The 24381-nt window shown below is 40.3% G+C and overlaps 1 protein-coding gene across 3 annotated transcripts in view; it reads left to right on the top strand.

Moving 5' to 3' along the window:
• LOC147452236 (uncharacterized) overlaps positions 1-4048 on the top strand; it is a 136459-nt gene extending 132411 nt beyond the window's left edge. For all 3 annotated transcript variants that reach the window (XM_086518009.1, XM_086518008.1, XM_086518007.1), the window contains 5 exons: positions 509-787; positions 1712-1801; positions 1885-1950; positions 2347-2613; positions 3186-4048. In XM_086518009.1, the coding sequence (XP_086374135.1) occupies positions 509-787; positions 1712-1801; positions 1885-1950; positions 2347-2613; positions 3186-3416 (933 nt within the window). In that variant the 3' untranslated portion in view covers positions 3417-4048. The remainder of the gene's footprint in view (positions 1-508; positions 788-1711; positions 1802-1884; positions 1951-2346; positions 2614-3185) is intronic.
• Positions 4049-24381: the final 20333 nt, after the last annotated feature.

Below are 24381 nucleotides of genomic sequence, written 5' to 3'. Positions count from 1 at the left end.
CTTGTTTCTAGTCAGAAACAGGTTAAAGGATGGTACTGATCATAGGCTCTGATAGAGGCATACATGTGGCAAGTTAACCAAGCCACTCACTGTCTTTGGTAAATAAGTATTTTTTTCTTATTAAACATGTGCAGTGATGTAGAGCCAACTGCTTCTTGGTCACTATTTCAAGCAGCAATGAGCTTTTTTGGAAGTAGCAATGGATCTGATTGCATGTATGACCATATCATAAGCCTCATAATTTAAAGGGGTTTAACAGACCACTCTAAACATTACTGGTTGCTCTGTGTTGTGTTTGTCTCTCTATTTTGTTCAACTGTTTTTGAAATTTTTTATTGTTCAACAATGAGAACTAAAGAGTTGAGCAGCTAAGAAATGTACTGTGTGACCTTTAACCCATCAGAGGCTTAAAGGCCTGGTGATGTTTCCAGTGCATGAACACAATTCTCTGTGTTCTCTCAGCCTAAGTTAAATCGAGGTGTTCTTGATGCCGTTATTGACCGTGCAGGTAAGGCTCTTCAGCAAATTTGTTGGTATGGAAGTGGAAAGCTTTGAAGAGACAGATCTGTACCTGTATCTGAAGCTCCTTCAAAAAGGAATGGCAAAAGCATGTGCAATACTTCCCTCTGATCAAGATGATGGATTGATTTTTTTGAACTTCCCTTATGTAGACTATATCCTGGACGAACCAAACCTCATCCAGTTTGTGGGCTCAGAGGCAGCTGCAAGAGACATCGTGACGAAGTTTGCATCTAAGTATCTCATCACTGAGAAAGCATCACCAGAGGTATCAAAAAAGCCATCATTAACATTTTAGAGAACGGCTTGTTCCATCTTGTATGCTTATTCATACAGAGAGGATCAATCTTACATGCATGAAAAGGCTTTCCTCTCCTTGCCCTTTCCTGGCCTAAAGATTGCATTAGTAGGAGCTTAATGTGATAGGTTATGTTAGTCAACTTGTGCGCTTTCTTACATGATAAAGCAAGCAACTGTTATTTTGTGGCACTGTGAGTGTGTTAACAATGTATATCAAAAGGGAAACCAGTCTCATCATAAAATCATAAACATAAAGAATTAAAGCTCACGGTTTCAGTTGGGGTAGAAAACAGCCTCAAGAATGTCTGGAGTTTTCGCTGCAGTATGTATTTCTGCATTTTGAGTTACATATGCATTAGTTGCAAGGTGTCCTCAATTTATCTATTTCCAATTTAGTGCACTTAGCAAGGCTTTAAGCTACGTCAAAGAATGATACATGGGCAAAGGATTGGAATAGTTTTTAACAGAGACTTGTTTACGACTGCTTGGGTAAACAATGATTGGTAATCCTAGTAATCGATACATATAGAACATTTATATGTTTGAGCACCCTGCTCGCGCAGAAGAGTGAACTGATTTAAGTGCTCCAATAATAAGACTACCTTGTTTTTTGCGCCCTATATGTCATCCTACTAATTGATGTGTATGGAGCATTTAGAAGTTTGAATACCCTGCTGGGGTACAAGAGTGAACTGATTTAAGCATTCCAACAATAAGCTTATCTTGAACAACCTGCTCGCGCACAAGAGTGAACTGATTTAAGGATTCCTATTATATCACATAATCCTGTGATCGCTTGTGTGACCATCATGGTTGGCATCGGGTGCCTTACTGTAAGAAGAAAACACCCCTCTTGTGTGTTGTAGTCAATCTTTAGGATCCCTCATTTCAGATCAAAAAGATTGTAAAAGAAAGCGAAGTTAAGAAGCTGGATTGGGATCATCTGGTAGAAACCATATTGGAGTCTCGTCCTAGGACACAGGTGTGTAACTTGTTTCTTCTAGCTTCATATGTTTTACATTTTGATCTTTCATCAAAAGGATGTATTATGTCATGGTTTTGTAGGTGCAAGAAAAGAGACAATCTGTTCGGAAGAGTGTACAAGAAAAGCCACCACTTACGGAAGAAAAGGTGGGTTCTTTTTCTATTGTCTATAATAGCTGACATAATTGTTTCCTTTATTTTCAGCAAACCATTTATGAAGAATTATTGTTCTTGAAAAACCCACAAGGAGAGTTAAGCAACAATTGTATTCTGTCAATCCATCCATAGGGCAAAATTTGCTTTAGTTTTTTTTTTCTCTCTAATGTCTACTACAAAGGTTGCACTTGAAGTAGACATAAAAGGACACAAGACATAATTTTTTTCTACTTTTGGTTTTTAGGTAGAGCAAAGTGCCTTGCCCTTTTTTATGAGAATTAGCCTTTAATGAAGTCTGCAGCAAATGCTTAATGGAATAAAGATAAATTTGTGAAGTAGGCGAGATAATTCTGCTGATGACCAGTATTGTTACACTTTTGATCTCAGCTTCAAGAGTTGGTCAATTTATTTATTGCTGGTGATGCAAACCAAGATGGCGTTTTGACATTTACGGAATTTAGAGAAATAATCAGCACTGCCGAGCCATCAATCTCCACACAAAGTGCACTAAGAATGTTTAGAGAGACTCTTCTGCTGATGCCAGATGGCGGAGACAGTATCAGCCCTCAAGCATTTGCAAAGATTGCTCATGAACATGGCATTAGTGCACCTCCTTCAGTAGTTTTCGATCTTCTGAAGAAAACATGGAGTCAGGTATATAATCCTCATTTGTTTTGTGACATTTGTTTGAAAATTTGATGATTGGGATGTGCTGCTTTTGTTAAGGGGAGAAGTAGGCTCAGCAGTGCATTGACCAAGCTGTTGATGCCTACACTTCCTTTTGATGCTATTGGTGACTACTGCCTTTATTCACATGCATTGCATAGATTGCACAATTGAGAATCTTTCTAATCAGTTGACGGATCAAACTGAGGGCTCTGAGGAGCATCTTTGGATTCAGAAAGACCATGTGTAATTGGGCGTCTTGGTAGTGGAAAATTTAGTCTTAAGCAACTTCCTTCTCTATTGAGATAGCTCTATATATTTAGAGCTTCTGAACGGTTAGATCACCTTACAGCAGTCATTTTGTTCTGCAGATGTGAGTAGTAATTAAGGCACTTTGGTTTCTGTCACGTTTAGAGACAAATGCAATTATAATTCTCCTTGAGCACGCAAATGCAAGCGGACCGTATTTGTAGTTCAGCCTCTGGCAAATAAAGTGCTGTTTGTTTACATGCCTCCCACAACATGTATGGACTCAATTGTGCTGATGTTCTCGGCTGTAGGTTCAATCTGATGTTAACGACGAAAAGATGCAGGAGGAATCTCAAAGAAGAGAGTTCGAAAATCTGAAGAACACTTTGTTGTCACTGCTTGCTGAGCAGAAGAAGGTGACAGAAGCAGTGCAGGTGTTCCGTGATCTTGTATTGAAGTTCTGTGGCAGTGAAGAGGAAGGAGAGGATGCTGACCAAGAGAACAATGCGACATCAGAAGCTGATGATACCGATATAGCTTGAGATACCACGAGAAGGAGCAACAGCTGAGCTGGTGGTGATTGCTATGTCTCACGTTGAAGGCCAAACTACAGTCGAAATTGATAATCACAGGCTTCCTTGGGTCCAAGCAGCCACCTTAGAGATCACTTGTAGGTAAGCATTAGTACAATCTCAAAAGCAAGGTAGGCCTACACTCTCCTTTTTTAGGGGTGAGAGGTCTATTTCTTCATCATCTCTCTGTGCTGAAGTTCCTAGATGTGTTAAGGGGTGGGGGGACTATTTGTTCATCAGCTCTCTCTCTGCTGAAATCCCTAGACATGTGTTTCTAATTAGCATCAGGCCATTATATGCTTGTGCTTTCCCTTTTGTAACATAGTTTTCTGAATGACAAATTAAGACACCTCTGCGTGCATGGAAAAACCAAATCCTTTACATTACATTCTCTCCAGGGCAACGTTCTTGACCAGGTCTATGGTTACGTCTGCTGTTTGGTTAGCAATCTTATAATGGCTGATTGTTTCTTTGAGATGTGACTCAAAGATGAAACTAGGGTGTCACATTGACATACACATGGATTTTCTCAAGCTCCAATTGAAGGCAAGTGAGTATTTAGTGATATAATTAAGCACAAGGGTCTTGAGATTAGTGCATGATATTCTGCTTATGGTATGCTTACACAGGTGCTGAGCTCCATTTGATTGTGCAAATGCTCTTGGCATCTCCACAACCCATCAACGTTCAGAAACATCTCTTTTCTTGTGTAGAGGAAATCCCTTTGCTTTCTTCAAGCAAGTATTTCTGAGTAACATGAATTCTGAGAAAACCCCATCGACATTGTTTTTGGCTTGCCCAAAGGATGTGCTCATTGCCTTCTCTTCTTGGCCAAAATATAATTATTGAAAGGGTTAGTAAAATGATACTGGTTGATGGCATTGAGATGATTACAAAATTCTTCGAAATAAGTTCCAAGGACCAATATATGCCATAACTATTTATCAGGTGCTGATTGTCTTCAATATGACTATGGGAGTTTGCAAGAGGTTTGTCGGCTATGTTTTCGTTTTGATATATCAGATGACATTACAAATAAAAATTCAAAAAACATCACCCCTTTTTTCAATGAGGGCATTGTCACAAAACTGCCAGGTCAGAACTATTTTCCCACCACTAAGCCTAGTATTTTTGGTAGAAAAACTGCCCTCCTTACTACTTAGGAAGTTTGCCCTCTACATGGATTGTCTTTACTTTTTGACAATTTCCTTTTCCTTATGCCTTCCTTTGTAGGAGGAAAGGATCTTCTTGGGAGTGATGTATTTCCTAAGAATGGTCACACACTTCCTAAGAATGGTCACACACGGTAACCCTTGAACTTGAAACTCACTCCTAATATGCAAATACAATTGACGGATGATGGAGGAGATTGTAAGTTTGGTAAGTAAGAAAATGCTCCAGGTGTCACTAAAATCCAGTGCTAAATTGGTTTTCACTAGTCCCTTTGAAGCTTTGTAATCAGCTCTACTGTTGACTCCTGTTTTCCTATACCAAACATTTGTTTAATTACACCAAAAAATATTACATTCTTATCTGTCAAGGGAATGCCTGAAGTATTCTTACAATTTTGAGTCACATGTACACATGGCGTTGTGTGTTTCTGTGAGAGAGGCCCTATGCAATCCTGGTTTGTATTGTAAATTTCCCTGTTGAAAATGAAAAATCCCGGTTATAACAGATTGGATCTTGGTTTTCAACGTAAACAATTGAGCGTTTTATTTATAAATCCAGGCAAAATTGCTAGATTTGAGCACAAATTCTGGTTGTCTTAACGAGTTTTCCGTTTGATAACAGGCCAAGGAAATAGTTTTTTTTTAATTTTTAATAGCACTGGTTCAATTATAAGTTGTGACTTCGTGTGCTGTGACCTTAGTAGCATCCACCTACTTTTGAAAAACTTTTATATTGATGAAAATGTGAGTGGTAGGTGGTGGCATTGAGTACATTCTAATGTGAGAGAGAATAAGAGGTGCAGCTGAGAATGATTGAAGTCAAATTTGTAAAAGGCACTTGATTATTCATGTGTAGTAAGTCATCTCATTTACCTATTCTATGGTAATGAGAGGACAAAATGCACCCAAGGTTTCTACCACTACTCTTTCACTCATATGTAAGCTATGGAGAAAACCAAGGTGAAGCTATATCTCTTTATAAATGAGTCTTGCTTTGCCATATTGTCAATGGTTGTTTGGAATAGATTATAGAGGGCACTAACATGTACATGCTTTGCTTATTCAACTATGTTGTTGGTACTCAAAAACTCGAATAATCTATATATTTTTGACACTAGAGGGGGATGTAAAAGCTACCCAAAGACGGGGAAGGAGAGTATATAGTGATAGTTTCCCATTTGCTTTATTAGGGGATGATGGTTTGGATGCTCTTCAACATTTAGTCTTCTCGCTGAAAGCCTACCAAAAGGTTTGTGTGCACAATTTCAAGTACCTACAGAATTGATGAATCTGTTATCTTTTATGTGCCAAATTGTTATTTAACTTGAATAGCTAGCTCTATTTTGATCACCAAGGAATGTGCTAACACACTAATTGAAGACGATTGGTCACTCAGTTATTTTATGCATTTTGGTCACCGTCGTTAACATGTATATAAGAGTGTGTGCTTCCTATTTTAAGCAAACCTAGAAAGTTATTGTTTTTTTTGTACCCATATGCAATTATAGGTAGTCTTTCAAGGTGAAAGCATGAGTGGGTGGACAAAATAGCAATCTCAAAACATAGCTATTTTTTGAAGTGTTTAAATGTGTTTGACCAAAACGGAAAAATATAGGGCATATCATGTATCACTAGATAGCTCTTCAAAAGGAGGATCTAATGGGCACAAAGTTATAATTGATTTGTAAAAATTTTACCAATCCCCACTTTCGAAAGAATAGCTATTGAAACAACTTCCAACCCATAAAAGTGCACCACTCATTCATACTTTTGCCCTTCAACATTGACTTCTCATAAGGCTTGGAATAATTCTTGTAACATTTAAACTTGTGCGTATCGGAAAATAGCATGAACATAGTGAGCATTTCATTAGAATAGATTCCTAATGAGCATAACAAGAGTGCTTGGGTGGAAAAAGCAACAAAAAGTATAACACCTAGTTAGATAGCATGAACAATACTTTATAAGAGAGAGAAATTAAGCTATTGACAATAGTTGAGGACCGGATTTATATGGAGACGGTCCCCCCTCCAAAAGGCTTTGTATTATAGGTTTCCCCCATCAAGGGAGACATTTTACAATACAATTCTTCGTGTTCCTTAATAACTAGCTAGTGCAATGAAGATGGAAGCTTCCAGCACTGGCAAACACTTTAAAACACAACATTATTAACCTCACGGTCTCAAACCCAATACCTCACACACCTTCAAAGGTTGTGAGAGCTAGCGGGGTATGAGAGTAGATTGAGAGGAAGGAGTAGTCTTATGAGAAATAAGTACATCTCCTCACATAATCACTCATATTAGCATAGCATGGCTTAGTAATTAGCATGGTAGAAGAGATGAGCATGCATTGAAGCTTGGCTCTTGGTTGGATTTGCATCACAAAGCCAAGAGTTGTTGGTGTAGGCCTCCCTTCTCACAAGCTTGGAGTAGGTGATAAGCTTTCCATTAGAGCTTGATAAGGAGATAGAGAGTTTACTTGCTTCACACATGAGCTAGTGTGAGTGTGTGTGGAATAATGACGACAAATTCAGCCCCCTCTCTCTCTCTTGGTCGACCCCTCTTGCAAATTACTCTTGTTAGCACCCCATTGGCCCATGCTAGGCTTAGCCAGTAAGAATTAAGTAGCATAAGTGATAGCCTTCTAATGTGTGTCTCCCTTTCCCCTTTTGTGAGAGATTTAGGTAATTAAGTAATGCAACTAAACTCTCATTGGACCCGTTTGTCTTCTGGCCAATAGTAATCATGCAAGCCATTGGAGTGCAAAATGCTCATTGGACCCCTTGGGAAACTGTCCAACAGTCTTCTAGAGAGCTTAATTCTTATTAGTTCTTTTATCAAGTGTTTTTACATGAATTAAACTAGATTTACTCTAGCTTAATTCTCATTGGTCCACCTCCATGGCCATCCAATAAGATTTGAGTGCACCTTGTGGGCAATTGGCCTAGGGAGCTGACATGTGTCCATTATGCCCTTTTGTGTAAGTGAGCTTGTGTGTGTGTGTGTGTGTGTGTGTGTGTGTGTGTGTGTTTCTCTCTCATCCCCTACTTGCAAGGCTCGCCCCCTCCTTTGTAGGAGTTTTGAAGACTTTTTGGTACACACACAACATCCAATTTCCCCAGTGTTTGACCTTTGGACACAACCTTTGAATTTTGAAACCTTAGCATTTTGGAAGTCTTAATGGGCTGAGCCTTAGGGTCTTTAAAGCCCATTGTTTCACATTGCTCTTTTGCAGATGGCTCCCCCTTTTGGATCCCTATTTTCCCTCTTGTGGATCCCTACTGTGGTCGGTCTGCTAGCTTAACCAATATTCTAGCTTTTTCTCCCTTGGTACTTTTCCATATTAAATGATCAGTTTAACATGAGAAAATCATTTAGGAAATTAGATATTAGTTATTATGACATTACCTCTCTCTTGAAATCATAGTCGTCCTCCACTATGGGGTAGAGAAGATAAAGCCTATTCATTAGTCTTTTCTTCTAGCGGGTAGAGGATCCCTATCTTACCCTACGACATCGTTCCAGAATGGATGACTAATTCATTTGGTGCTTGAGAGCTTAAAGCTGCCGCAAGCATGTCTGCACATTAGTCCTATTAATCTTCCATAGTAGAGTGACAAGCTCTACTTGGTGTTTGGGAGACGTCGTCTCCACAAACTTGAGTCTAAGCATGCATACTACTTTACATTTGTGCACAATTAAAAAAAAAGAGTCTTATAAGACAAAAACTTTGTTCATTTTAAAGATTTGTACATTTGCTTACTCTAGGTAAACATTGTAAGCATCGACAAGGTTTAGGTTATCCTTTAATTGTATGCCTTGCATCCATTTAGCATCTTCAAAAGGATAATACTTAAATTTAAAAAGATATCGTCGGATAGTCTTACCGCCTCTTAATACCTTGCCTTCATGTCGGAGAATGGACTCGGGCTGCAACACCTCTTCTTAGTCCTCGATCTCCGGTGGGTCTTCAATAGTTGGTTCTTGAGGTGGCTCTCCTTTGTAAGGCTTTAGTTGGCTCACATGGAAAGCAATGTGTATGAGCCAATGGCTGGGCAACTTGAGTTGATGGGCCATCTCATTGATTGATCTAAGAATCTGGAAGGGATCATAGTACCTTTTTGCTAACTTAGCATAGTACTTTTGGTGTCTCGTAGTATTCTTGCCGGTCGTGTGTCTTAATCGAGCCTTGGGAAATTTAAGTAAGACCCAATCATTTTCTTTAAAGGCTTGGGCTCTTATGTGCTTATCAACAATATCCTTTTGTCTTTACTGTGAGATAGAGATAGCATCGTGAATCTTTTGGAAAGATTCTTGTAGGTCTCGGCTATACTCATCTGCAACGAAGATCTTCCCGTGTACCTTAAGTAGCAGGGGACTTTTTGATCTTCCCTCAATTACCTCGAAAGGTGTTTTTCCCATGGGGGTATGTACAGTGTTATTTTAGGAATACTCCACTATAAGGGTAAGTACTTCTTCCATTGGGACCTTTATCTACTTCCGTTACATAGGCTTTTAGTAGATCAAGAATTGTTAGGTTAACTATTTCACTTTGGCCATCCGTTTGCGGGTGATAGGTCGAAGAGAAGTTTAGCCTGGTCCCTAAATTCTCAAAGAGAACCTTCCAGAAATTACTGGTCATTTTAGAATCTCTATCCGACACTATGGACATTGGCAAGCCATTATGAAATGAAGAGGGTTGCCATTTGATGGGCTTTGATAGTCTTTTTGACAGGTATAAAATGAGCTTGTTTGCTGAACCTGTCTACTATTGTCCATATTCCCGTATTCCCATGGATAGACTTAGGCAATCCAAAGATAAAATCCATGGATATGCTCTCCCATGGTGAATTAGGCATTGACAAAGTTTGAAGCAGTCCAGGTTGCTTCCCTCTATCAAACTTCGTCTTTTGGTATAACACACATTTAGAAACACACTCTTGTATGTTTGGTTTCATAATAGGCCATTAGAAATATGTTGCAATCCCTTTTAGGGTAGTCTGAACCCCTCTATGCCTTGCATAAGGAGGAGCATGAGATTCATACATTACTTTCTCACGTAATGAGTTAGTAATGCATAGTCTATTGCCATAGAGAAGATAACCATCTTGTAAAGTAAATGGTTCCTCTTTCTTCTCTAGTACAAGGGCTGAAATCACATCTCTAAAATTGGGATCAATAGCATACTCATCTATCATAGAAGATAGATCATTGGGAGTTGCTATGGAAACCGCATTCACTCTCGGCCGTCTTGAGAGTGAACAGCAACGTGAGCAATATGAAAATGAAATTGCAAAAGGAAATTTGCCCACCTCATCTGTTTGTCGGAGAGCTTGGTCTGCGTCATGAAGTACTTAAGGCTTTGGTGATCCGTGTGCAGAATGAAAGGAGTCCCAAATTAAATAGTGTTTCCATGAGTCTAAGGCATGTAGAACTGCGAGGAGTTATTTTTCGTATATGCCTAGAGCTTGCTCAACAGGGTCGAGCCTTTGATTTTCATAAGATATGGCGTGCCCTTCTTGGAGCAAAACAGCTCCAAGGCAATCACCACAAGCATCACATTGGACCTCAAATGGCTTTGAGAGATCTGGCAGTGTAAGCACGGGTTGAGAGATAAGATTTTCTTTAAGCTTTTCGAAAGCATTGTTCTCCTTGGCAGACCATGTATACCTAAAGTTTTTCTTTGTTAGGTCATGTAATGGTCCTGCTATTAGTGAGAACTTTTCTATGAAGCGTCTATAGTATGCACGCATACCTATAAAGCTTCTTAGTTCATGAAGATTCCTTGATTTAGGCCATCCTTTTATTACCTCTAGCTTTGATGGATCCATTTGGATGCCATCTTGAGAGATAATGTGACCTAAATACTGAATCTCTTGTAAGAAAAACTCACTTTTCTTTCGATTAATATAAAGTTTATTCTCTCGTAGAACTTGAAATATTACCTAGAGGTGTTGCTTGTGTTCGTCTAGTGAATTAGAGTAGATGATAATATCATCAAAAAACACTCCAGTAAAGGTTCGGTCAGGCCTGAATAGCTGCTCCATTAAGTGGTTGAATGTGGCTGGTGCATTGGTCAAGCCAAAAGGCATGACCATATATTCGTAAAGACCAAACGTAGTGCGAAATGCGGTCTTTACAATGTCTTGATCAACTATCCTTATTTGATGGTAGCCATTTTTTAGGTCAATTCTACTAAAGTAGGTCGACCCTTGTAGCTTATCGAATAGGTCTTCTACCCGTGGAACGGGAAACCTATTTTTGATAGTGATCCTATTTAGTGCTTTATAGTTGACACACATACGATATATGCCGTATTTCTTTTGCACTAGTAGCACGGGTGAACAAAATGGAGATGAGCTAGGCCTAACCATGCCCTTCTCAACTAACTCATGCACTTGTTAGAAAATAAGACGTAGCTAAATAGATTTTTTGAGTAGATTACTTAATGGAGAGAGATAGATTTCACACACAAGAGATTATAGAGTAGAGAGAGAGAGAGAGAGAGAGAGAGAGAGAGAGAGAGAGAGAGAGAGAGAGAGAGTACACACGATATACGTAGTTCACCCAATGTGGGCTACGTCCACGGGAAAGCAGCCACTCAATGGCTTTAACACTTCAAAAGAAAAAGTAGTTTACAAAGGGATTAAACCCTTGATAGAGCTCCCGCCTTGCTTCACTCTCACCACCTCACACTCACCTTGTTGCATCAACTTCACACTATGAAATGTGTGTAGAAATGGCCTCTTTTTATAGGCCAAAAGGGTTGCCCTCTCTTATGAGAGACAGCCATGTGTAGACGCCCTTGTGCGAATAAGTCCAAATCGGACCCTCCAATCCACCCATGTGTGGCCGCCCTTGAGAAGACAAGTCCGCTTTTGAATTCGGCCACCGGCCACCGGCCATTGACTTCCGACCACCGGCCACCGGCCATTGACTTTCGACCACCGGCCATTGGCCATTGACTACCGGCCACCGGCCAACCGACCGGTTGTTTTCCGACCACTTTCCGGCCGCCGTCCGGTTATAATATTCCGGCGAAAAGGAATATTCCGACGAAAAAAGTTGCCCCTCATTCTTGTCCGCGAAATTTTTGGTTTCCGGTGAGTGATTTTCCTTCACGCACGATGGCTTCTCCTCATAATGGGGGCCTTACAAATGTGCTGTTTTACCACAGAAAATTACGAGGGTAAATCAGGCTCCATACTTAACAATCTCCCACTTGGAGACTGATCTCCAAACCAAACCTGTGACTGCTTTCCATTCTGGCTTCTTATCCTTGAATGCCGATTGAAGATGAGCAAAAGCTCAACTTCTCCTTGTTGACCACCTTTGTAAACATGTCTGCAGGATTTTCACTTGTATGCACCTTTCCTAGCTTTAGCTGTCCCTCTTCCAAAAGAGTGCGTATGAAGTGATATCTCACCTCAATGTGCTTTGTCCTTGAATGAAAGGATGAGTTCTTCGCAAGATGGATAGCGCTTTGGCTATCACTGTACAAGACACAATTGTCTTGTTTGAATCCAAGCTCTTCTAAGAATCTGTGAAGCCACATAATTTCTTTGCTTGCCTCCGTCATTGCTACATACTCTGCTTACGTGGTAGAAAGTGAAACCACTTTCTGCAGCTTTGAAGCCCAGCTTACTGCTGTGCCTCCAACCGTGAACACATAGCCAGTAGTGCTCCTTCGAGTATCTTTGTCACCTGCCATATCTGCATCAGCATACCCTTCTAGAAAAATATCAGTTCCTCCAAAATACAAAGCATTTTTTGTTGTCCCTTTTAGATACCTAAGTATCCACTTCACAGCTTGCCAATGCTCTTTACCTGGGTTGTCCATGAACCTACTTACAACTCCCACTGCATGTGCAATGTCTGGCCTTGTCCAGACCATAGCATACATTAGAGAACCTACCGCTGGAGCATATGGAACTTTAGACATATAGGCTATCTCCTCTTGTGTCTTTGGACACATATCCATCGTTAGTTTAAAATGACCAGCCAAAGGTGTAGAAACTGGTTTTGCATTTTGCATTGCAAACCTTTCTAGTACCTTCTTGATGTAATCTTCTTGAGATAGCTTTATTGTCTTCTTCGTCCTGTCCCTTGATATTTTCATACCAAGTATCCTCTTTGCAGCACCTAAATCTTTCATTGAAAAAGATTTGGACATCTCCTCTTTTAGGTCTTTGATGTCCTGCATGTTAGCACTTGCAATCAACATGTCATCAACATACAACATTAGGATGATGAATTTCCCATCTCCCAAATTCTTCGTGTAGACGCAGTGATCCGAGTTGCATCGTGTGAATCCATGATCCAACATCCATCGATCAAACTTCAAGTACCATTGTCTTGATGCTTGCTTTAAACCATACAAGCTCTTCTTTAATCTGCAAACCATTTTCTCCTTACCTTTTACTTCATACCCCTTTGGTTGAAGCATGCAGATTTCCTCCTCTAAGTCACCCTGAGGGAATGCCGTATTTACATCCATTTGCTCGAGATTTAGATCATGAGCAGCCACAAGGCTTAAGACAAGCCTAATTGAGTTCATTTTTACAACAGGAGAAAATATTTCATTGAAGTCAATACCTTTCTTTTGAGAAAAACCTTTTACCACAAGCTTAGACTTGTACCTTTTCTTCCCACCTTCTTCTTTCTTCAGCTTATACACCCATTTTTTTTGAAGTGCCCGCTTACCTTTAGGCAACTCAACCAACTCCCATGTTTGGTTGCAATGTAGTGAGTCCATCTCCACTTGCATGCTCTTCGTCCATTCTTCTTTGGATTCATGTTGCATAGCTTCTTCGTATGATTCCGGCTCTCCAGAATCTGAGATCAAGAGATGGTTGAAAGAAGGAACAAACCTTTCTGGAGGTCTACTTGCTCTTGTAGATCTTCGGGGAATAGGTTGAGGCTCCTCATTTGGTTGACGTTGTTGCACATTGTCACCATTTGCAATCCTTGAGTCTTCATCGTCCTCAAGCTCCATGTACTCATCACCTATTTCTTTTGTTTGTTTTCTTTCCAAGTAATCTTTGTACATATTTTGTTCGTTAAAAATTACATCCCTACTCCTTAAGATTTTACCATCTTCAGGATTCCATAGGCGATACCCAAAGTCTCCTTCTCCATAGCCAATGAAGAAACACTTTTTGGACTTTGCATCTAGCTTTGATCTTAGGCTTCTATCTATGTGCATGAAAGCCTCACACCCAAACACTTTGAGAAATGCATAATTCACCGGTTTACTTGTCCATGCCTCTTCTGGAACTCCCCCATCCAATGCCGTTGAGGGTGACCGATTGATTAAGTACACAGACGTACTTACAGCTTCCGCCCAAAGCTCAAGCGGTAGGCCTGCATGTAGCCGCATGCTTCGTGCTCGTTCCATGATTGTCCTGTTCATCCTTTCCGAAATCCCATTTTGTTGAGGTGTCCTTGGGGTTGTCCTTTGCCTCCGAATGCCATTGCTAGCACAAAATCTTTCAAAAGCTTGGCTGCAATATTCGCCTCCATTGTCGGATCTGAGGCATTTAACCTTGGTACCTGTTTCATTCTCCACAAAGGCTTTCCACCTTTGAAATATGGAAAATACATTGGATTTATTCTTCATGACATAAACCCATGTTTTTCTAGTCGCATCGTCTATGAATGTTACATAGTACAATGAGCCACCAAGTGATGGTGTACTTACAGGACCCCAAACATCAGAATGAACCAACTCAAGTTTTTTATTTTTTCTTTGATTTCCTGATTTTTGAAATTTTACCCTCTTTTGTTTACCATAAACACAATCTTCACAGAACTCTAAGTCCACTTCTTTCAAACCTGGTAGAAGCTTCTTTGTTTGAAGGATTTGCATTCCTTTGGCACTCATATGCCCAAGTCGGTAGTGCCACACCGCACTGTCAACTTCTGTAGTTGCTGCACAAGCTGAAGGTTGGGTGCTAACAGTACACAAGTAAAGTGTACCGACTTTTTCTCCCTTGGAAACCACCAAAGATCCCTTTGAGATCTTCCACCGTTTGTTTCCGAATGCAATGTTGTGACCTTCATCGTCCAATTGTCCTGTAGAGATCAAATTTTTGCGAAGAGAAGGAACATGCCTAAAATCTTTAAGCTTCCATTCATTCATTTTTGCGAAGAGAAGGAACATGCCTAACATCTTTAAGCTTCCATTCATTTCCGTTAGTAGTTTTGACAGAAACTGTACCTTTGCCGACAATCTCACAAGCTTCATCATCTCCCAAGTATACATACCCAAAATTACCTTTGGTGTAATCTTGGAAATGTTGCTTGTGTGGTGTCGCATGGAATGAAGCCCCGAAATCTACTATCCAAGAATTAGACACATTGTCTAATGAGAGAATTAGAGCATCTTGCTCTACTTTACCTGCCACATTGGCCTCCGATGTTGGCTTGTTGTCTTGAGACTGTGTCTCCTTCTTCCTCTTGGACCACCAATCCTTCTTGATGTGGCCCTTCTTGCCGCAATTCCAACATTCAAGAACTGACTTTTTGCATGACTTGCTCCGCCTTGAGCGATCACGGCCCTTTTGGTTTTTGAACCTCTCCTTAGGCCTTCCTCTTGTTTCCACTGATAGTGCAGCACTTGATGATTCTCCCGTGCTTCTCCTTCGCATTTCCTCGCTTAGGAGAACACCCACAACATCATCAAACTTAAGAGTATTTGTGCCAGAGATAGAATTACTTACAGCCATCACAAGGCTGTCCCAACTATCCGGTAGAGATGATAGTATAAGGAGAGCTCGCACTTCGTCATTGAAATTTATTTTCACTGGTCGAAGTTGACTTATGTTTGTGTTAAAGTCATTTAGGTGTTCTGCAACTGAACCATTCTCTGCCATTTTTAGATTGAATAAGCGCTTCATAAGAAATACCTTATTGGATGCCGATGGTTTCTCGTAGAAGTTGTCAAGTGACTTCATCAAGTCCTCCGTGGTCTTCATCTCCGAAACATTGAAGGCCACCGTTGACGCCAAGATTAACCGGATTGTTCCTAGTGCCTTTCGATCAAGGACAATCCATGCTTCATCTGCCATTGTTGCGGGCTTCTTCGCAAGACCGCCTAGTGGCAAATAGAGGTCCTTTTGGTAGAGATAGTCTTCAATCTGCATCTTCCAATGCTGGTAGTTTTTGTCGTTGAAATTCTCAATCTTGAGCTTCCCTTCCTCCGCCATAACTCCCACTCAACTCAAGGAATCCTTTCCTTGAGATAATTTAGCTACGAGCAAACCTTGCTCTGATAGCACTTGTTAGAAAATAAGACGTAGCTAAATAGATTTTTTGAGTAGATTACTTAATGGAGAGAGATAGATTTCACACACAAGAGATTATAGAGTAGAGAGAGAGAGAGAGAGAGAGAGAGAGAGAGAGAGAGAGAGTACACACGATATACATGGTTCACCCAATGTGGGCTACGTCCACGGGAAAGCAGCCACTCAATGACTTTAGCACTTCAAAAGAAGAAGTAGTTTACAAAGGGATTAAACCCTTGATAGAGCTCCCGCCTTGCTTCACTCTCACCACCTCACACTCACCTTGTTGCATCAACTTCACACTATGAAATGTGTGTAGAAATGGCCTCCTTTTATAGGCCAAAAGGGTTGCCCTCTCTTATGAGAGACAGCCATGTGTAGACGCCCTTGTGCGAATAAGTCCAAATCGGACCCTCCAATCCGCCCATGTGTGGCCGCCCTTGAGAAGACAAGTCCGCTTTTGAATTCAGCCACCGGCCACTGAATTCGGCCACCGGCCACCGGGCATTGACTTATGACCACTGGCCATCGGCCATTGACTACCGGCCACCGACCAACCGGCTGGTTGTTTTCCGACCACTTTCCGGCCGCCGTCCGGCCATAATATTCCGGCGAAAAGGAATATTCCGACAAAAAAAGTTGCCCCTGATTCTTGTCCGTGAAAGTTTTGGTTTTCGGTGAGTGATTTTCCTTCACGCACGATGGCTTCTCCTCATAATGGGGGCCTTACAAATGTGTGCTTTTACCACAGAAAATTACAAGGGTAAATCAGGCTCCATACTTAACAACACTTGCCGCATAATCTCCTCTTGTTGAGCTTGAGAAACTCTATAAGGAGGTTTATTAGGCGGTGAACTTCCTAGAAGAAGTTCAATTGCATGGTCATCATTGCCTCGTTTAGGAGGTAGTTCACAAGGGATGTTGTCAATAAAAACATCTTGAAACCCCTTGAAAAAATTGGATAACTCTAATTCCTTGTGATTGTTTATATTTTCTTTTGCTAAGCATTAGGTTCATTTTGAGAATCTTTAACAAAAATCATGTACACAAAAATAGAGGTCTTTATTGAATTATTGAAAGCTTGCGTATGTACAATGGGTATGGTGTTAACTCCTTAGCATCTATGTACATATCTTTTTCCCTGAACCTAAAGTAGATTTGAACCTAAAGTAGATTTTCCTCTCAGGGAATTTAACATTGGCAGCCATGTGATCAAACCATGGTGCCCCTAGGATTACATCCTCGTGCTTGAGAGGAGAGATAAAGAAGTTCCTTTGTCCACATAGCTTTGGACATGGAACCTCAATTTTCCGATTAAGGGAGTGGCTGAAACTTCTTACCTCTTGAAAGCACCATGTGCGGGTAGGACATCTCCCATCTCATAGGCTTGGATGCCTAGCTTGGTGACCAACTCTGTGGATATGAAATTGTGAGTAGAACCAAGGTCAAAGAGAATAAAAGCATCATGCTCTCTTACCTTTCCCCAAGCATGGCATAGAGGAGATCCTTTGTGATGAGCTTCCTCTTCTTGGATTTCGACCAAGGTAGATCTAGGAGGCTCATGGTGGGTATTTTTGGGGACAAGCGCGGTACGCATGCCCTTTCTTGCCGCAGTTGAAACAACGGTTATCCTTGCGATAACGCTCAAGCTCTTCAGTAGAGAGTTTGTTTTTGCCTTTGTAAACTCCCTTCTCCTTAGCTTTGTTGTTAATGGAATTGCCCGTAGGAGACTTTTGGACATTGTCCTTCCCCTTAGGCTCATTGGAACCCTTGTTTTTTGTGGTCTTAAGATTTCTCTTAGCCCCGGTTTGGAAATTGATTCAATAAGCCACCATAGTATGGTGTATAACCGCAGATATGGTGCATGGCCTTTGAAAGTTGACATACTCCAGCATTTCTTCAGTTAAGCCTGCACAAAATTGTTGTTTTTGCTCTCCAAAATCCATCTTTTTGAAGACAGTGCACTGCTTTGAGATGTAAGTACCAAAACTTGTCTACATATTTGTGAATGGATTCGTAAGGAGAGAGCTTCAAGATTCGCCATTCGGTGAGTATTTTGTCTTTGGCATCGGTGCCCAAAAACTGCTTCATGATGGAAGCTCATAAAGCTTTCCATGTTTGTGGAGCTTCATCGTTGGCCTGTAGGCTAGACCACCATTGCCTGGCGGACTTTTGAATGTGCATAGCTACGACGTAGCTTAGAGGACTCTGTGAAGCCATCATCTCCAAACACCGCATCCAATTGTTGGATGAAAGCCAAGACTTTTTCCGTAGCACCAAAGGTGCCATTGTAGGTAAGGAAAGAGATTCTCTTTTCTCCCTCTTTGAATTCATTGAGCTTGGACGATCTCTTTCACGTGGCATAGGATTTCCTATGGCCTCTTCTTTTTGATGGTTCAAAAGTTGCACCATCACTTTCTTCAGACGATGAAGAATTTGAGGAAGATGGAGAAGAGGGTGACCTCTTTCTCGCCTTTTTCTTGCCTTTGTCCTCCTTGTCTGCACCATCGCTTTCTTCATAAGAGGAAGAGGATGAAGAAGATGGAGAAGTGGGTGACCTCTTTTTCGCCTTTTTCTTCTCTTGATTTTTATCACCCCTCTTTGAATGATAATGTGGAGAGGTGTGTGATGGTCTTCTTCATTTAGGAGGTGATGGATAGCGTTTTTCCCGCCGTCTTCGTGGAGCCATCTCTGTCGAGGTGGCAAGAGACTCACTTCTTTCTGGTTCCTTTAGTGGGGGCTCTTGAGTTCTCCTTTGGGAAGGAGATGCATCATCAAGAAGGAAATTTTTGAGCCCTTCGTATGGTCCTCTTCTTCTTCCCAAATCGGAGAGAGTCCTCTTTTGGAAGTCTCGCAAGGAGGGTTCCTAGGTACTCTCTCGTCATGGTAGGGAATTTGGAGAATCCCATGAGCAGGAAGCTGCCATTGCAATTCACTTTGGAGGGATGGATTGCCCATGGCTTGTTGAATCTTGGAAACAAGGTATTAACAAGCATAGGGGCATCATCAGTAGCCTGCTCATTAGCAAAATCAAAGTTATCAACATTAATTTCACTCTCTTTACTATTGTTAGCCATTTTAACAACTTTTAGGTGTAAACTTTTTTAGGTGTTTTTTAGCACTTCAAGCCCTAGTTACTACTCCTCTTTACCCCTTTATAAAAGCACTCAAGCTCATGTACCCATGGCTCGAATACCACTAATTGCAAGGAATAGAAGAGAGGGTCTTTCAACACCAAAACAACACCAGCTCCTGTCAAGCTTCTAATAGCTCAATAGTGGTTAAGTCGTAGGCAAGCCCCATAGGACTCCATTATTAAGACCATAGCTCTCGACAGTGATGCCCCGTTATCTGCACAAAGGCAGGCGCACTGTAAGGCTGAAAAATCCCTATTCTACTTACTCAATTGAAATTAATAATACCAACCATTTATAGCTAGCTTGAGGACCTCCCTTCTTGAGCAAGAAAAGAGAAACCTTGTGCTCTCTATAGCAAGCTGTTTAGGAATGTGCAGAGGTCCTTAAGAAACTATGTACCCACCACATTGGTGAAGATTGCTAATTTATGTCCTATAAATTTATTTGTGGAGCTTTTTCACACTTGCCATATACATGTTGCGAAGACTATTCTAGTATGTAAATCTCTAGAGTCTTGCTTCTATGACAAGTTCTTGATAGAGGATGGTATGTTAAAGAGGTGGATGGCATACATTGCGAGGTTGCATTGGACACTTTGGTGGCCAAAGTACATGATCGGCACACAGTCACTTCTCATGTCTTCAAGTACATGCACTCTTAGTTTGTTGCAGGGTACTCTCAATTCGTGCCTATTGATCAAGAGTTGACAGATTTGGAGGACAATGTTGTCATAGGTGTGGAGGTCGTGGACAAAGAGATCAACCTTGTAACATTGATCACAATAAGGGAGCAATGCAACCTTCTTCAACTCCGGCATGACATAGTGGAGGAGACTGCGAACAATGAGCCCTCACAATTATATTTCTTACTAGGTGGAGGCAAAGTAATGCAACGAAGGGAAAAAGATATTGTTTGTAGAGAGCTAAGTGGCCGAGTTCAAATTGTACCAACCTAACTTGGATGAATTCTATTGGGTGTAAATTTTCCTTCAATTGAAATCTATATTCATGAATTATATTGTAATGTATTTTGTCAATTGAAATCTTTTATTCAATGATTCTGACCATTGAATTTGTTTGTCTACCTATGTCCCTCTTTGTACAAGTATGTGCCATTTCTTTACATTTAGTATAACATATGCAAAGTTTGTTGTTTTATGTACAATTCCTCTCTCTCTCTCTCTCTCACACACACACACACACACACACACACACACACACACACACACACACACACACACACACACACACACAGAGTATTACTTGCATATAAGATTTTCTAACATCAGTGACATCCTAGATTCTACTAAACACGCTTCCTAGTTTTAATTTATATCCACCATGGGATATGGGGGCCTTATAAATCATAAGTGGTACTAAAAAAGTGGTTTATTGCCTTTTGTAAACCGGCCGTGAAGGTGCTGTGGTTTTTTAAACCTGGCATTCCGCATCACAGCCCCATGACGGGATCGCTCCATTCATTACTCTGCACACTACACAGGGATGGCATCCTTCATCCTCCTTCTATTTAAGAGGTGAGGGTGCATCCTCTGCCCCTCACTTAGCTTTGTATGTGTTTTTGCTTGCATAAATTGTAAGGGATTGAGTTTTTCTATACTGCACCGAAATATGGAGCTTGCAACACAAACAATGCAGGTTGGCTACTCTGCTTGATTATCATTTTTTTTTGTTGCAAACCTATTGTTTATGGTAGTAGAACTAGTATGGTGTTGATCTATCAGTTTGATGATATGGCACACTGTGAGGTTTTTTTACTCAGCATAGCAATACTTGTTCAAAGTTGGTTGGTCAATAAGTACATAGCTTATGGTTGATGGTTTTTTTTGGCAAAGCTTTTATCCCACCACTGGGTTCCAATTTTTCATTAAGCTCGACATAATAGAGTCCTATGGTTTTGATTGTAGGTGTTATCTAGCAATTTGGGGTATGGCATCTTAGTTATTGCCACTTAAACTCAGAGTCTTTGTTGCTCAACACTAATTATTCACTGGTTTTTGGAAAAATTTGGGGTTGCTACCGCTTGGCTTGGCAAGGTAGTAATCTGTCGTTAAAGGCATGACAGACTGATGGTGCTTACTGTTCATAAAATAGCTTTGGGATTGACTTGGTACTGCCGCTTAAGCATGATACATTGACCATTGTCACATATTCCTAGTAAGGCCCACCATTTGGGTTGGCTATGTGTTTTTTTTTTAACAAGGGGGGGTTTTTTTTACCTACTGTGCACTGATGCTTGAGGATTTTTGCTAGGGTCTGTAGGGGTGTTTGCCTCGGGTGCTTACCAATGCTGTACTGGTTCATTACTTTGTTGGTGGGATGAGATAATGCAATATTTGCATTCACATGGGCGGGTGTAGTTTTTGGTTTTTTTTCTTTGGAAAAGAAAGCTTTGGGATTGACTTGGTTCTGTCGCTTAAGCATGGCATATGGATCACTGGCACATAAATGCCTGGTAAGGTCCATCGTGTGGGTTGGCTAAGTGAATATAAAGAGTTCTTTTGACCTACTACTCACTGTTGTTAGATATTTTTTTTCTAGGGTTTGTGGGGGTGTTTGCCCTAGTTGCATACCAATGTTGTATTAGTTCATTAACTTGGTAGTTTGGATGAGATAGAGCAATACATTTGTTGCATTCACATGGTGAGTGTAGTTTCTTAACAAAAAGTTGGGGTTTTTTGTGGATGCCCCTGTTGCTTAAACACCATAATCATTCAAAGGAACCTCTATTATTGAGGGTGGGTATACACCGGGGGACTTTTTGGTTTTGGACTCGGTACTGGTTATAGTGCGCGCACTCTTTTGGCTTGTGGTAAAATGGTTTTTTATTTCGGGGTCTTCTGGCCCGAATGCTTACAGATACTGGGTGTATTTTTTTAATGGTCGTCTTGTTAAGGTATTACAGTACTTTTTTGCATTCACAATAACAAGTAAAATTGGAAACACAAAAGATAATGGCATTTATTCCTTTAACTTCATGGTTTGACTTGAGGTCTGGCTTGATACCACAAGGGCTCCTTGCCACTTGGTTTGCTAAGAGATATATAAGGTAAGTGATATACAAACTGGGGGATGAACTAGATTCCATGTACCATGATGGGCATAAACTGTATCTAACCTAAAACAAACATTAACGAGCTTGATACTTTTTAGAACTATAAATGAATTTTTCTAAAAGCTTCTTTTATAGCTTCATGTGGTTGAGTTTCATTAATCTAGAAAGATAACTTATAAACTGATAAAAATGTTGATGGGGGATTTAGACACTTGGATTAGAAGGGGTGGTGGCATTCTAATCAAAATAATATTTTTTTTGCTAGAAACTATGGGGTTTTTTAATTATAAAAAAGAAACATTTTTTACATAAATACTATGGACTAAGCTTGTAAGTTAAAAAAAAGTTTGTAAGATGGACACAGATAACAACTAGTATAGTCCATTGATACTTGTAAAACACATCCAAGGCTAACATATTTTTTGTCTTGTTTGGATGGATGTAGGTAAGGACTCTATCTTATCTTGGATATTTTTTTTGGCTTTTAGCAGTTTTCCAATACAAGATTACACATACACCAACTGCAAGGGAAGTACTTCGGTTATCTGTATACTAGAATGAGGCTTCATTCTTACAAACATTGTATAAAGATAATTTTAAGACTAAGTGGTTTTTGTACTTATCATTTCCTTTATTTTGGAGCCAGCTATCTTTTGAATGTAAAAGTTCAATTATATCTTATTAATTATAATAAAACAGCTACACACACACGCACACACACACACAAATCATTGGCACCACATTGATAGGTACAAAGAATCATATTAATTTCTATAGTTAGCATTTATTAGAGTATTTGTAAGTACAAATTTTGAAACGGTTAATGGGCTATTATACAAATTTTGCAGATACGGGATCAAAATGTCCTCTAGGTAGAAGGCATGCTCATGCCCTTCAAATGAGGGCGGGAGAGGATTATGCCCAGTGGATTAAGTAAAACCTTCTCTAGTGTTTTGTCTATCAACAAAGTGTTGCCAGCATCAAATAGTATATGTATTTGAGAAAAAAGTTTGTAATCAAGGTATACATCTGGTTTTGTTGGGTGATAGGGGCCATCAATGACAACACACTGCGTTTGGAAATACATAAAATTTAAAAAGCGAACGCTCAATTTTGGCTATGTTGTAAACTTGGGCATTCTATGATTTAATTAAAAATGTGACATATTTGCAGATTTTTTGTTTTAAGAGTGTAAATCTAAATTAGAAGGTGTAGGGAGAGGACCCTTATTATCCTTTCCTAGTGATGTGGGTGATCAGTGGAGGTTGGAGCACACATAACAAGAAATTTCAGTAAGGGGTGAGGTTTCTCTGTTGCACAGAAGACCTTATCGCTACGTGGAACCTCCTTAGAAGAACTTGCAGAAATTCCTTGGTGCTTGGCCGCACAATGACTCTGTGTTGGGGGTTCCATCGTTGCATAGCTCCAATGACCAACAAAATTATCAATCCGGAGGGATGAGATACCCGGCTAGGGCATGGAAACACTCACACAATTAGTGATCTATTCATGGCAACACAAATGGTTGACTCTATGAGGTGAGCTTCTCGGCCTATGGAGAAGCTAAGCCACAATGAAGGGCAATCTCCACATCCACTTCCCTTCACCTCTAATCAACCCAATCACATACACTAACGATGCAACACACTAATCGCAAGCGCACACACATAGATATATCGAACACCACACTCCAATCAAACATACATGCACACACAAGCAAAAGAGGGCAATCACACAAGATTAGAGAGGGATTAACCACTAATTAGTTAAGATCTAGCTAATCTAAGCAGCATAGGCAATCACAAGAAGCGTGAAAGAGAATGAATCATTGATTATTGTTAATCAAGTCTCATGAGCAAGGAGAAGCTCAAGGACTACATAGCCACACACCTCAAGAGCTCTCACCAAAGAGTTCTCTCTACAAATGAGCTTTTGAGAACCCTAATTTCTTTTACACACTACTTTATATACGTAGGGTAAAAATATGCAATGTCCGGGCGTCCAAGGCCTTTACGGCTCCACCATTTACTGAATCTTCTACCTAGGCACACTACTGAACTGTTCTTTACAGCCTGGAACTCCCGTTGAGCCCGTAACACATTAAAATATTACAATGGCTTGAAATAAATCGGGAATTTACAATACGTGACCATTTTAAGAAAATGTGTAACTCCAATCTTCACCGCTTCTTGCCATTCATCCTTAATGTGCATCTATACGTCTTTGATCTTTAGTAGCTCTTGTTAACTGACCTTGACTCAGTTAAC

Source organism: Adiantum capillus-veneris, chromosome 8 (assembly GCF_014529385.1).
Source record: "Adiantum capillus-veneris isolate H3 chromosome 8, ASM1452938v2, whole genome shotgun sequence".
NCBI lineage: Eukaryota > Viridiplantae > Streptophyta > Polypodiopsida > Polypodiales > Pteridaceae > Adiantum > Adiantum capillus-veneris.
Note: the sequence above shows the minus strand (reverse complement) of the source record. Positions and strands in the feature narration are given on the sequence as shown.